At 33.0% G+C, this 15,342-nt stretch overlaps 4 protein-coding genes across 5 annotated transcripts; 3 read left to right on the forward strand and 1 right to left on the reverse strand.

The window, feature by feature from the left end:
• On the forward strand, positions 1-2,903 carry LOC149488092 (15-hydroxyprostaglandin dehydrogenase [NAD(+)]-like). The gene is made up of 5 exons (XM_089695828.1): positions 1-96; positions 199-435; positions 1,308-1,484; positions 2,243-2,403; positions 2,691-2,903. The coding sequence occupies exons 1-5, from the start codon at positions 1-3 to the stop codon at positions 2,836-2,838; spliced, it is 819 nt and encodes a 272-aa protein (XP_089551954.1). The 3' UTR covers positions 2,839-2,903.
• A 1,406-nt stretch (positions 2,904-4,309) lies between these two features.
• On the forward strand, positions 4,310-6,242 carry LOC149488093 (15-hydroxyprostaglandin dehydrogenase [NAD(+)]-like). Its single transcript, XM_089695937.1, has 5 exons — positions 4,310-4,523; positions 4,797-5,033; positions 5,511-5,687; positions 5,821-5,981; positions 6,058-6,242. The coding sequence occupies exons 1-5, from the start codon at positions 4,428-4,430 to the stop codon at positions 6,203-6,205; spliced, it is 819 nt and encodes a 272-aa protein (XP_089552063.1). The 5' UTR covers positions 4,310-4,427; the 3' UTR covers positions 6,206-6,242.
• Positions 6,243-6,839: 597 nt separating this feature from the next.
• On the forward strand, positions 6,840-8,293 carry MED27 (mediator complex subunit 27). Its single transcript, XM_089696834.1, has one exon. The coding sequence runs from the start codon at positions 6,932-6,934 to the stop codon at positions 7,829-7,831; it is 900 nt and encodes a 299-aa protein (XP_089552960.1). The 5' UTR covers positions 6,840-6,931; the 3' UTR covers positions 7,832-8,293.
• A 7-nt stretch (positions 8,294-8,300) lies between these two features.
• LOC149488095 (RCC1-like G exchanging factor-like protein) lies at positions 8,301-14,153 on the reverse strand. 2 transcript variants are annotated; one of them, XM_089696833.1, is made up of 8 exons: positions 13,932-14,153; positions 12,745-12,923; positions 12,270-12,461; positions 11,775-11,977; positions 10,267-10,439; positions 9,751-9,915; positions 9,123-9,473; positions 8,301-8,654 (listed from the first exon to the last, which is right to left on the reverse strand). In XM_089696833.1, the coding sequence occupies exons 1-7, from the start codon at positions 14,044-14,046 to the stop codon at positions 9,136-9,138; spliced, it is 1,365 nt and encodes a 454-aa protein (XP_089552959.1). In that variant the 5' UTR covers positions 14,047-14,153; the 3' UTR covers positions 8,301-8,654; positions 9,123-9,135. The 2 variants fall into 2 exon arrangements, with proteins under 2 accessions (XP_089552959.1, XP_089552957.1); XM_089696831.1 differs by having other exon boundaries at positions 8,301-9,473.
• Between the last annotated feature and the right edge of the window lie 1,189 nt (positions 14,154-15,342).

Genomic DNA, 15,342 nt, shown 5'->3' on the forward strand with positions numbered 1-15,342 from the left:
ATGAATAGTTTAGAAAATAAAGTGGCCATAGTGACGGGCGGAGCTAATGGTATTGGGGCTGAAATCGTTAAGGCCTTTTTACATGAAGGTGCAAAGGCAAGTAAACAGTTTAAGTACAATTTAAGTTTTCTTAATTTTTGGGAATAAAATCATGTGTGAAATGAGTTGATTTTAAAACAGATCGTTATCTTTAAACAGGTAACAATTTTAGATATCAATGAAAGTGCGGCGAATGATTTGGTACATAAATTGGCCGGAAAACGTGGCAAAGATAGAATACAGTTTTTAAAATGTGACGTTAGTAAGGAGGATCAACTACTGGGCGCATTCGAAAAAGTCACCAAGAAGTTCGATTATATTGATGTTATAGTCAATAATGCTGGCATAGCTGACGAATCATTTGAAATGTATAAAAAAGAAATCGATTTGAATTTCGTAAGTAAAACTTATAATGACTATCCTTTGATTATCCTTTTAAAACTTGGGCAAATTCATTAGCTAAGGGACTTCTAAGGCAATAATTTATGGGTCAATATTATGGTAGTTAATTGTACAAAATATTTTTGAAGTGAAAACTTCTTTAGCGGCGTTGAGCACTTTTTCTGTAATGGGTATAAAATCTTAAACTCGCGTCAGGACACGTGACCTGATCGAAAAAGCGTAAGACGGATGGATATCAAACATGCTCAACGTTAATAATCAAGTTTTCACTTCTGCCGGCACTCCCGGAGTGCAACCCGTCTTTTTAAAGTGAAACTTTTATTACATCGTCTCAAACTTTTTGGTCTGTGTAGCGCATGTCGCGTGTATCGCGGCTGCCGAGTAGGTATACCTACTCGGCAGCCGACCGACACGCGACATGCGCTACACAAAGCAGTGTTCGGAACCGTTCGAACAGTTTCACTTTTACCGTGGTTTCATAAAACCACACAACATTTTTTTTAATAGTATATTAATTTAATACCATGTAAAACTATACGAGTAGGATTTAAGAAACAAAATACCATAAAGAAAATAAAGCACTCCAGTTTTCTTGGTCAATGTTTATCTTAAAAATGTGTCAAAACTATCGGCAAAACTTTTGCGAACAACTTTTTATCAGTGAGCGTAAAAATATCGTTACTTTCTCGCTTCGCTCACTTTTCTTCGATAAATAATTTGAAAAGTGTGTAATAAATTATATTAGGAATAGTTTTACAAACTTAATTTGTTATAATCACACTAATTATGTACGTTGCTTTTGTTAATTATCTTGATATTTATAGCAGCATGATTCATACATTAAAATAATTTGTTACATTCGCTAGACTGCAGTTATAACTTCATCAATAAGAGGTATCGAGTTTATGCGTAAGGACAAAGGAGGTAGAGGAGGCACCATCATCAATGTATCCTCGATCAGTGGTCTTTTGAGGATATCTCCTGGTCTTTTCTTATACGGTGCTATCAAGAACGCTTTGGTCTACTTTGGAAGCTCTATTGGGGTAAGTTCTTTTAAATCATTTATAATTAAGCTTATAAATTGCGATTTTTAATTTTGCTTAGACGTTGTAGCAAATTTTGTGTTATAATTTTTACATATTTGTTTATATGCTCCGCTCCTATTGGTCTTAACGTGATGATATATAGCCTATAGCCTTCCTCACTAGATGGATTATCTAACCGTGAAATAATTTTTCACATCGGACTCGTAGTTCCTGAGATTTGCGCGTTCAAGCCAATAAACAAACTCTTCAGGTTTATAATACCTATTAGTAAAGATGACAATATGAATCATGAATGTTCATTTGTACAATTTTATTTTCTTAATAGTAAGTATCATAATATCTAAATGCAAAAAGCTTTTCAAATTACCTGTGGAAAATGGAACAAGGTTAAATATTTCCGGTTTAGCACGTTTATATGATGGACTCCATTGTGCTCTACAGTGGAGTGGCTGCCACGGTAGTGCACTAGCTTTTATTATCCTTTTGTAATATCTAAATAAATGTCTCACCACGTTCTATCCTAGTAATATTATAAAAAGTTTGTAAGGACGGATGGAGGTGTGATTGTTACTATTTCAAATACTAAACTAATTTTGATAATACTTACCCACACTTGGCAGTGATGTAGAATGTAGATTAAGTATCAGAATAACACATAGGGTATAGAGAAATACTGCCTTATATTCGTAGGTTCGTCCCCTTTCCAAAATTGATCTTATGAATTTATAAATTTTTGCCCATTTATTTTTTTACAGATGAAAGAATATTATTCCAGAACCAATGTGAGGGTGATCACAATTTGTTTCGGAGTCACGCAGTCAAATATAATGCTGACTACAAAAAGCTTTGATGAACAGATAAATCGTGATGGTGAACAAATTATGCGAAATATTGCTTTAAGAAGTCCTGTCCAACCGTAAGTAGTTACCATTATGCACTTATAAACAAAAATGAAATGCATAAAATATATATTTAATTCTAGAATCTAGGCGTATTTACAAAAACAATAACTTATGTATAGCCTATAGCGTACCTCGATAAATGATCTTTCTAACACTGAAAGAATTTTTCAAATGGAACCTGTAGTTCCTGAGATAAGCGGGTGCAAGCAAACAAACAAACTCATAAGCGTTATATTATAAAAAGGCTATTATTTTATTTAAAATAAATAAAATACTTATTTTAATTGTTATTTTTTTTCAGTGCGGAAGTAGCAGCTAAGGGAGTAGTAGAAAGTTTCACAAATGGTGAAAGTGGAAGCGTCTGGCTTGTGAACAATGGAAGAATTTGCGATATCACTGACAATATAGACCAAGCTTTCGAAGTTATGGCTGAAAAAATAAATGTTTGAAAAATTGATCATGTATTTTTCAGAGATTTTTTTGTAATTTCAGAGATCGCTGATAAGCGATAAGGTTGCCTTATGTACTATGCATTTTTTTCCATTTCTTTTAATATTATGTAATTCTTTTAATGTAATGGTACATAAAATTGTTAAATAAATAAATATTTTTATTACTTGTAGTAGGAATACACACAGCGAATTTCAGATGAATGATGATCTTTTAAATCATTTTATTTAAATGATAGTCTGTGTATATTTTTTTTATTAAATTAGTTATTTTATGCATAGGTAATTAAAAATATTACTTTAATTAGCACCCATTTTTTAATAGGATCCTGCAGTCCTTTTCACTCTTTAAATTACTGTAATGTTAATAATTGTTAATGTTTAGACATTTTTTTTATTATAAATGTTATCAGACTTCATATACCTAAATTATATTTCATAAAATTTGCAACGAATTATATTTTTAAACCATCAGTGATACAAGTTAGCAAGTGTGCATAAGCCAGTGCAAGGAAATTCATAGATATTATTCCGGAGGGCGGAGACCAGTTATTTATTTATTACCAAATCATGTAAAATTAATTCAAATCCTTTTGGATTCTCCCCGATTACTTATTTTAAATAAATCCTATAATTGAAGAAAAATATTTAAGTAATAAAAATAAATATAATAATTTTTCATCGCCTAATGTTTGTTCAATGATAATCTGCCAGTGTAAATTAGTACCTAGTGTATATATTTAGAAAGCTGCATTTACATTTTTATCTTTTAAAATGTTTACACAACTTTGTTAATACGTGTCGTTTTTTTAAATGAATTATAAAATACTAAAAATATAAGAACCAAACCAGTAAACATAATATAAGAACATTACTTACATAAGTTATTGAGAATCATAAAAACTTCGTAATAAATTCGATATTAAGACTTAGAAAAAACTTGTATTATCTCCAATAAATATGGCATTAATAATCCAATTGTAATTCGTTTTCGTTGCAAAAACTATTCATCGTCATAGTTACGAATATTTAATTTATACTTATTCTACCATTGCAAATTTTTATCAAACAATTTATTTAAATATTATGCCTAAAAACCTATGATAAAATAACAAATTTAATAGAACGATTTAAATGCTAAAATAACTGGTTTTAATTTAAAATTTTAAGGTAGTTACCTTAGTTATTTGTTAATTCATTAAACACATTTTACTTTATCCAACCGCTTATAGTTATAATTGTAAGGTTATAATCATTGTTATAATTTATATTATCAACAATAATTATATTAATGTAAAGAAAATATCTATCTCCTATTTCATAATTTGATGTTCATGTGACGTAACAAAAGTGATATAAGTACAAAAAATAAATACGTTATTAAATAATTCGTGGTACGTACGTACGTATTAATAAAAACATACGGAACTTTAAAAATTATTCACAGAGATAAGTATAATTTTTCGTCAATAACATTACCTATATAATATAAATTAATTGTAAGTAAATGACAAGCGTACATTTCACATTGTGTAGCCGCGGATACTTTGTCTTTAAAACATAATAATAATTCTATTGGAATATTCAACATGAACAGTCTAGAAAATAAAGTGGCTGTAGTGACGGGCGGGGCTAATGGTATTGGAGCTGAAATCGTTAAGGCATTTTTACATGAAGGTGCAAAGGCAAGTAAAGAGTAGGTACCTACTCTATCTATTTTTATTTTTTTGAAAAATATTTTGTGTGTTCTACTGATTATTAGAAATGACATTGATATCAATATCAATGTCGTTTCTCCCTATCCCACCTCAAGGTGGGCTAAGAATTCAATGTGGTCGCTACAGACTATTGACTCTCTTTTATATTTTCTATACAATTTTTTTTCTTTAATTGAATACAGAATTGCTAAATATACATTGTTCATGAAATAAGCTAATTTAAAGGAGATCTTTTAACAGGTGACAATTTTAGACATCAATGAAAGCGCGGGGAATGATTTGGTACATAAATTGGCGGGAAAATATGGCAAAGATAAAATAGAGTTTATAAAATGTGATGTTAGTATGGAAGATCAACTACTGGGCGCATTTGAAAAAGTCAGAAAACAGTTCGATTATATTGATGTTATAGTTAATAACGCTGGCATAGCTGACGAATCATTTGAAATGTATAAAAAAGAAATCGATATAAATTTCGTAAGTAAAACATATTGTTAAATTTAATATTTTAGATGTTAAACGTCACCCTACATTCACACGGAGACACGACTTGTCGCATCTTAATTTTAACCGAAAGTTGTATAATGTATTCACACAGCATATCTTGCAATGTCGTATCCGACGGCTTCGTAAATACTGGTACCACTAAACCGAATCCTGCAAAAAACCGAATGGTGTGAATGTAGATAGTCGCGGAAGAATTCCAACAAATACCCGCGGCCCTATCATTAAAGCGGCTCGACGGAACACAGTGGGGTTTTAGTCGGTAAGAATCCGACATAGGTAACCCACGGCTCCTTCCCCGGGGGCCGTGGGTATCTTTGGAAGATTTCCCCACTATAAAAAAAAAAGGGAATATAGTAATACCTACAGGGAAAAAGTCATTCTGATATGAAATAATATACGCAAAATCTTATCATTTAATTAAGCACATATATTTTTCACATTCGCTAGACTGCAGTCATAACTTCATCAATAAGAGGAATCGAGTTTATGCGTAAGGACAAAGGTGGTAGAGGAGGCACCATCATCAATGTATCCTCGATCTGTGGTCTTATTCGGTTAACTCCTGGTCTTTTCTTATATGGAGCTATCAAGAGTGCTTTGATCCATTTTGGAACTTCAATTGGCGTGAGTTCTTTTAAATCAAATTTTCTTTATATTTAAAATGAACTTATTTTTTGTCAACCTTTTCCAATTTAACGTTTATGTAATAGGTACCTACATATTTTAATTTTAATTATATATATATTTTTATTCCCAGGTTAAAGAATATTATTCTAGAACCAATGTGAGGGTGATCACAATTTGTTTCGGAGTTACACAGACAAATATAGTATCCACATCGAAAAGCTTTGATGAACAAATAACTCGCGACACTGAGCAAACGATGAGTAAAATTCTCTTAAGAAGTCCTTTCCAATCGTAAGTCGTTACGTAATAAAGGCAAGTTTAAATTTAATACTTTCCTTTAATTATTAATTTCAATTTTATTTTACAGTGCCGAAGTAGCAGCTAAAGGAGTGGTTGAAAGTTTCACAAATGGCGAAAGTGGAAGCGTCTGGCTTGTGAACAATGGACAAATTTGCGATATAACCGAGAATGTAGACCAAGCTTTTGAAGTTATGGGTGAAAAAGTCAATATTTGAAAAATCGAACTAAATAAAATTTTCTTGGTGTCTTTGTCTATCCGACGGCTTCGTAAATACTGGTACCACTAAACCGAATCCTGCAAAAAACCGAATGGTGTGAATGTAGATAGTCGCGGAAGAATTCCAACAAATACCCGCGGCCCTATCATTAAAGCGGCTCGACAGAACACACATAATAACGCAAAATAATGTGATATTTTATTAAATACTTAATGTAATATCACATCATTAATCAACTATTTTACCACTGAATACACATTACGTTACTATTTTACCACTGAATACACCTTACGTTTGTGTAATCAATTTTTGAAGTGAAACTTCTTTATCGGGGTTGGACAAAAATTTAGTGTAACATTTTTGCGTTACGCCGTACGCGTGACATTTTTGCGTTACGACTTACGCCGTACGCGTGACATTTTTGCGTTACGCCATACTCGTGAGTCGTGACATTTTTAAGGTCATAAAGAAGTTTCACTTCTTACGTGTGTACTCTAGTACACGCATACATTTTTTTTTAATAACAAAATCGGTACCTATTCAAAATACCTTGTCTACTAGATGCATTTGTGACATGAGTTTGTATGTGACATGTTTGACATTTGCTCTGTGATTTACACTCAGAGGAATAAAATTTACACCTGTCCGGTGCGCCTGTCATTTGTCATTTTGTTAAACAACAGGAACGTATTTTTTAATTCCGATGCAATTAAAGTTATAAAAATGAATCAAACAATAAATGTTGATCAGTTAAATTCCGCTTTAACATCACTAAGAACTCTACGATCTAGCGTGAGTCATGTATTTGAAACGTTATCGAATGGCCTCAGAGCCGACCACGGAGAAGACGGAAAAGACAAATTCCTTTTAGAACTCCAGGAACTTCTTAACAATGTGAATATAAACGTAAGAGATTTGGAACAAACAGTGAACGGTTTACCCATACCTACGGCACCGTTCAATTTAGGTAATACTACGTTTTTAAGCCAGGAAACAACACAGGACCGGCAAGCGTTGTACACTCAGTTAGTAAACAGTTACAAGTGGACGGATAAGATACACGAATATAGTTCGTTTGCTCATACATTGTTAAGTCAAAACTCTCTCAAAAGATCGAACCTTAACTCTGGCAGCACGAAACGTCGAGGGAAACTACACAGTAACCACAACGTCGCTCCGTTACAAGTAGACAACGTAATAAATAACATAGACCGATCTTACAATGATATGAAAATAACGATATCGCGGCCGTTCGCTAGCAATGCCGTCGTCCAAATCAACTTGAGCCACGTCTTGAAAGCTGTTGTAGCATTCAAAGGGCTCTTAATGGAGTGGGTGATGGTGAAAGGTTATGGGGAGACCCTGGATCTGTGGACAGAATCACGTCACAATGTATTCAGGAAGGTTACAGAAAACGCACATGCAGCTATGTTGCACTTCTATTCCCCTATGCTTCCGGAATTGGCTGTGCGTTCATTTATGACCTGGTTGCACAGCTATGTGAATCTATTTAGTGAGCCGTGCAAGAGATGTGGGTGTCACTTACACCATACATCCATGTTACCACCAGCTTGGCGTGACTTCCGCACCCTGGACCCGTTTCATGACGAGTGCAAACAATAGTCCATGTGGTATTGAATGGGAAAGGGAGGCGGCGGTCGCGGGTAGCTTTCTCATTCAATACGTTAAATATTAATATGAAGTGCTTAATGGATTGTGAACTGAATTGTGTAAATATTTTGTTTATTTGTGAATACTGAAGGAACAATTTGATACTGTAATAGTATTGGAATGTCCAAATCCAAACTGTCTTAGCTGTCTTACTGATTATGGTTTACTGATTAATGTGTAAAATTGATTTTTTCATGTGAAATATTATATGGTTGATGATGGTGATAATATAATATGGTTTTGTATAGTAAATATTGTTTGTTTATCACATTCATAACAATATTGAAGATAATGTTATAAATTTAATAAAGATATTTGTAATAATGTGTGTAATAATGTGTGAATAACTAGGATATTTTCATAAGACAAAGGTATCTAGGAAATAGGATTTAAATGTAAAATAAAAAACTGAAAATGTAATATGGCAATTTTATTTTTCCATAAATAATCTTAACAATTTTAATATAAGTCCTATAATAACAATTGTGCAATATTTAATCACACTAAACCACAACTGACTTCAATTACAACAATTTCTTATCTATACTAATATTATAAAGCTGAAGAGTTTGTTTGTTTGAACTCGCTAATCTTGGGAACTACTGGTCCGATTCGAAAAATTATTTCGGTGTTAGATAGCCCATTCATCGAGGAAAGTTATAGGCTATGTATCACCTCGCTAAGACCAACAGGAGTGGAGCACTGCGGGTAAAACCGCGAAGCGCAGCTAGTTCATTATATAAATACAAATTATACATCATTCCTCGTAAATTAAAATAATTTGGAAAATCCAAAAGTGCACGCCTCATAATTTTTTTTTAATAAATATTTATTAATTATTGTTTTTGTTTATTTAATAACAATTAAACCACATCGAATCAGACCCTGAAAAATGAAAGGGTTCTATTCCTGAGCATACTCAAGCGTAAGAGAAAAAAAAAGACTCGATTAGTAAAGTATTTCGGTCGCTATCTTGTTAACAAGAAAAAGGATCCGCACATACAGACACACGGACGTCCAAGACAGAACTTTTTTAAACTGTTTTTTAACTAGTTTAAATAACAAAAATGACATCAAAAATATCATGAACGTTAAAAATAGTGTTTTTTCTTAATATGTGTGTGTATGTATTATCTTACAAGTGCAATGTATGATACATAAAGACATTTTAAGTTTGAAAAATCAGATGTTTTGCGCGAAGTGACAGTAGTACCCACCTCAACGCTTCGCTTATGAGGCGTGCAATAATTTACATACTAAGCAAATGGCCGACACATTGCTACAGTATGATCGACACTACACTTCACAGACAGCACATGAGCACCGATACCAACTTTTAACGGAAAGTGTTGATCTTTAACATGCCCCAAACCTAAACAACCATGCCTATTTCTGCCCCATGTGTACAAATCTCCACTGTTAGTGATTGCTGCTAAATGTCCGATACCACAAGCAACTTTCACCACCACACTTTCTGGGTTGAATTCGTTTCTGCCGAAGAGTGGTGCAGGTATCTGTGTCGGTTTGGGTGTGTGGTGCACGTTCGGCCCGAGACCCAGTAAACCGAAACCCCAGACGAATACGTCGCCTTGATCTGCAAATAATGTTGAAGGTAAAATTGAAACACTGAGAAAATGATCACTTGATCAGATAACTACATTTAATAATTATATCTTTGTAAAACGTAAGTGATAATAACATAGAAAAAGATTTTTTATAGTTTAATTGCATAAATTTCCTTCTAAAACCATATAAAATCTAAGTAAGCGTACTTAGATTTATACAATAAACACGATCTTTAGCATTTTTTTCTCCTCAAATTGAAAAATTGGTATTTAATTATAAGAAAAAAAAATACGACAAAGACTTACCATTACAAATAAGGCAGAATGATCCACCCGCGGCTATATCAACTATTTTCCCTAACCCTCTTGTAAATTGGACCAAAGCATAGGATGTGTTCACTTGCTGTTGGTCTGTAGACATGGGTATTTGACCGTATTCTGAATTACCCCAACCGAAAAGTTCACCTTTATCTGAAATACAATTATTGTGGATACTTTATTTAGGATCGTAAAGAAAACCTAATTAATAATTTTCACAATATTTTCAAATATTAATAACGTTACATATAATATTATGTTACCGATGACTAAATATTAATTGTAACTCTAGTTTTTATTGGTTATCATTAAAATTCGATTAGCGATAAAATTTTGGAATTTATGAGTTTCCCTTTTAAATATTGTATTTTACAAGAAACTATTCTTTTTTTATGTCAACAAAGCGAAAATAGTCAAATTATTTCTGTTTTATTTACATATAATGTACCCATTTACATAGAACCACTTCTAAACATTTTTGGTCCTTCAAGCCGGATCACTGACCATTCAACGCAAGCACACAATCAGCAGTGGACGCAATCTTGACCACCTTCTCACTGGTAATATCTCCACACACGGGCGCTGGTGGTCCTTGAGCTTCGAACTTGCCGAGCCCCGTCTGACCGTCTGCTCCCCACCCACATGAGTATACTTTACCAGATTCTGTTAGGAAAAGGCTGAAAACAAATGTATGATTGTTTCAGTGAATTAGAGATATGTTTAATGGTAAACTAATATTTTAAATGCATAAAGGAGTTTGTTTGTCTTTCTATTACGTCGCAACGGAGCGATTTTATTAAAAACTAGCTTCCGCCCGCGACTCCGTCCGCGCGGATGTCGGTCTTCGCGTGGATGGTTTATTTCTCCATTTTGAGTAACTCTGACAATGACATCTTATAAATATCTATTGAACCCAAATACGGCTAGGCCTATAATAATACGCAACGTGTGTTCGCGGTTCTACAGAACAACGTCTATGGATAAAACTGAAAAATTAAGATTAATTTTTTTTACGTATTTTTCCAGGATAAAAAGTATCCTATTTTACGCCCAGGATAATAAGGTATAATTATACCAAGTTTCATCGAAATCGAACCGTTAGTTTTTACGTGATGCCTGAACATACAGACAGACAGACAGACAGACAAAAATTTTTTTAATCACATATTTGGGTTTGGTATCGATCCAGTAACACCCCCTGCTATTTATTTTTTCAATATTTTCAATGTACAGAATTGACCCTTCTACAGATTTATTATATGTATAGATAAGAGAGAGAGAATCTGAGAATGTTTAAGTTCCAATGAATGCAAAAAAATTAAGCCCTTTGCTATATTGCACGCCTCATAAGCGAAGCGTTGAGGTGGGTACTACTGTCACTTCGCGCAAAACATCTGATTTTTCAAACTTAAAATGTCATTATGTATCATACATTGCACTTGTAAGATAATACATACACACACATATTAAGAAAAAACACTATTTTTAACGTTCATGATATTTTTGATGTCATTTTTGTTATTTAAACTAGTTAAAAAACAGTTTAAAAAAGTTCTGTCTTGGACGTCCGTGTGTCTGTATGTGCGGATCCTTTTTCTTGTTAACACGATAGCGACCGAAATACTTTACTAATCGAGTCTTTTTTTTTCTCTTACGCTTGAGTATGCTCAGGAATAGAACCCTTTCATTTTTCAGGGTCTGATTCGATGTGGTTTAATTGTTATTAAATAAACAAAAATAATAATTAATAAATATTTATTAAAAAAAATTATGAGGCGTGCACTTTTGGATTTTCCAAATTATTTTACATTAGCAATGCATTCAATTTACTTTAATCTATACGAATATTATAAAGAGATAACATTTGTGAAGTGATCAAATGATTGCCCAAATGGCATATTATACTATACTATATATTATATAATATACTAAAAAGTAAACTGATTTTGAAAATAGTTTTTTAATTTTTACATATAAAAAGATAGTCTTAAAGTAAAAATTAAAATGTATACCTGTGATCTTGTCCCGCGATCACATCCACAATATTATCGCCTCCAAGCCTCTTAATATGGTGCGAATGCATGCTCCCACGGTACTCCTCTGCGGGATTAATCTTCCTTCCACACTGACCGTATGCGTTATTACCGAGAGTGTAGACTCCTTCGTTGTCTGTTAGGATTAGTGTGTGCGCTCGGCCGGCAGCTAAGCCAATTACCTGGAAAATTATTTTTTATATAAACTCAAATATTTATTTATTCAATTAGACTTCTTCTAGAAGCATTTTTGAATCATCATTACATATTTTTTACATTTACCACCATTTTTTTTATATTCAAGGACATACCGCAAAAACTTAAAAAAAAAAACATTTTTGCCTACTAATTCTAACATTATCTAGAGACCAATTTTTCTTCAATTATTTTAAATAAATTCGTATTATGCAAACAATAAAAACTATAAAACAAAATTAAATTAGTTAATAATTTAAAATAAAGACTTCTATTCACCTTACTCTCCAATGACTTATAAGGGATGTAAATTGGTGCAGGACTGAGCAGCATTTCCAGAGGATGTCCCATCTTAGGTGCATGGTATCCAATCTGTGAGTCCGTATTGATACCAGTACCAAATACTTTATGTTGCTCATTTGTTTTCACTGCCGCTACTGTAAAACCGTATCCGCAGGCTATTTGTGTGACCTGCAATTCAAAATAATAGTTATAAGTAACAGGAAGCTTTGTAGAAATAACTTATACTTAATTGAATTTTTTAATTAAAAATTATTCATAAGAGCAATGTTTAAGCAAGAGATCTTTTCCTAAATTGAATACACAAGATTATTTCCTGCCAATTTGGTCTATTACAGCTAAAGAAGTTTCTCTCTTCAAAATATATCTTCTTTAACCATAAATAATATTCCATCCTCGAAAGTACAACAGTTAACTATTAATGATATATGTCACTAAAACTTTAAATACTTACATCAAATCTCTCACAAAAAGTAGATCTCATTGGATGCCAGACCAGTTTGAAATCATTTTTGTATGATTTCTTGGATCTATGCTTTCCACGCGGCAAGTGAATTCCAAGAGCTCCTGTCTCAGCCAGACCCCATACATACACCCTTCTATCTGAGCTTTTACTCACTGGGTACTGAAATACTGAACAAAATTTATTAGTTAACATGCTTGAAATTATACCTAAAATTATTCAAAATACAGTTTTTATCGAATAATAAGCTCTGACTGGGCCACTTGAATAAGTATGCAAATCAAAAAAATTAATGTACTGTTTGAGTTACAATTAGTTTTAATACACAAAAATCACAAAACAAGTACAAATGTTCAATTTCTAATAAGCAAAACTATGAATTGTCATTTAAGTAATTCAGTAATTCCCTTTCTTCTAGGAATTTACAGAAATATCTGTAAATAAACTAATTGCTATGAATTTAAAGTTTTGTATTGAATAAGTTTATACGATACTAGCTTACCGCCCGCGCCTTCGCTCGCTTTGTCTAAAACCTAATAAATTATATATCAAAACCTTCCTCTTGAATCACTCTATCTATAAAAAAAAACTGCATCAAAATCCGTTGCGTAGTTATAAAGATTTAAGCATACAAAGAAAGGACATAGGGAAATAGGGACAGAGAAAGCGACTTTGTTTTATACTATGTAGTGATCATGGACGTATAAAAAAAGACGGACGGTATATCGCCTAAACATTGAGTGAAGCCTAGTAATGGCGGCGAAACATCCATGTGTGTGTGCCATGTTGCCATGGCAACAGCTGTCCTGTTGACAATGGCGGCTGTATTTTTTTCTATAAATTTTGCCGTAATAATTTTATCATTAAAACATAAAAGAAATAACTTGCTTCCCTGTGGAATGTAATCCCTTGTGTTTTGTTATTTAAAATTGTACTGTTGCGACACCATTTAACCACGCAAGACGGCATTTTAAATATTTTTTGTGAAACAGTGACGCAGTTAATCAGTCGGTAGTTCACGACGTAATGGCGGCCGACTAGCTTACTATGGTGAGAGTGTGTGCGTGTTTATTGTCTTTACACGATCGCTAGCTTACTATGGTGGCTTCACGTTGTTTGTTCGTAATACGGCGTCCGTCTTTTTTTATACGTCCATGGTAGTGATTTAATAAATTTACTTGGTAATTGCTCCTCCTCCTTAGGATCGTGTATCTTTTTTTTGGTTGTTGCGGTGCGGCTTATTAAAGATATACTTGTGTTTCTGTTCCTGAATAGTACTTTTAAAGTATTCATCACTGCTTTTTAAATTATAATATTGTATTTAAGGAATGATCATGTAGACTCATGAGATTTAGAAAAAATAAAATCGTATTTTGTATTTCGTGCAGTTTTGTTTTGACTTTGAACTTTTTTTTCATCCTTGACAGTTGACAACTGATATTTACTGAACAACGATGGGGATTTTGGTTATAATTTAAATTTGGCTTGATGTTAAAGAAATAATAATTAACCAGAATTTTATATTTTTTTCTTCATATCATGAAAGTACCATGATATAAGTACTACTTTTTTATTACTACCTGTGGTGCGGGTCCAAACTCCAAATTAATGATTAATTAAATATTTGCTGATGTATTGGGTGCCCACAGGCGGCACAGGGGGTGCCTATAAACGAAATCTACACTATCTATACTTTATACTTCAATAGGGAATATGCATGATTTTTTTTATCCGATAGTTTACAACATTTTTTAAAAGGGAGAAAAACACGAGAAAAATTTCGCAGCACGCGGCCATTTGGCGCGCTTCGTGAGACGTCATAGTTCATGACAACAAACGTGCAACAAACAATTTAACAATCAAGTCAAGAAAATCAAATTTTCAATTCGAAATCTCTCTGTAAAGTTTCCTTCCCCTTAAATTTAGGGATATAAAAGCCTACGTTGGCAACACTGACGCAGAGTAAGGGCGTTTGTCCACTACAAGGAATTTTACGGTCCGGCATTCCGATTTTTTACGGTCCGGTATGGCACGCAATTAATCTATATACTAGCTTGTGCACTATACGTAATTTTACTGTCCGACATTTTACTTTTCCCTATTCCGGATGGTTTGTTGTGTCTACGAGTCGCTGTAGGTATAATTGTTTTCGAATGCCCACTTGCTTGGATTTTACTGTTTTCACTGCATATGCCAATTAAAAGCAAGCTCTTATTTTACTTTCTTTTAGTTGGCAATGAGATTTGAGAAGTCGGTATTGTTATTTTATATACATTGACCAAGCATTGACCTATAATTATTATCTAAGTAAGTGTTGGTAAGTTAAAGTTCAAGTGGGAATAGCTTTAGCTCCTCGTCACCGATTAAAATAAATAAGTGAAACACGCATTTTAAATCTCTTACGGAGCTTTACTTTTTATTATAACGAAGTAATATAATATTTCACCTTCTATATTTTTTACTCGTTTCTTGTAAAATGCAAAAACAATCATTTATGATAGCATTATACCGCCAAACTTCCTTTAACTGTACCGCACTGATCCGAGTAAAGACGGACAGGTGCACAAGCAATTCATCGGTTTTTTCATG

The sequence above is a fragment of the Colias philodice genome, chromosome 6, assembly GCF_061535455.1.
Source record: "Colias philodice isolate Cphi_HAF_F1 chromosome 6, ilColPhil1 Martin Lab GWU primary, whole genome shotgun sequence".
In the NCBI taxonomy this organism is placed as follows: domain Eukaryota; kingdom Metazoa; phylum Arthropoda; class Insecta; order Lepidoptera; family Pieridae; genus Colias; species Colias philodice.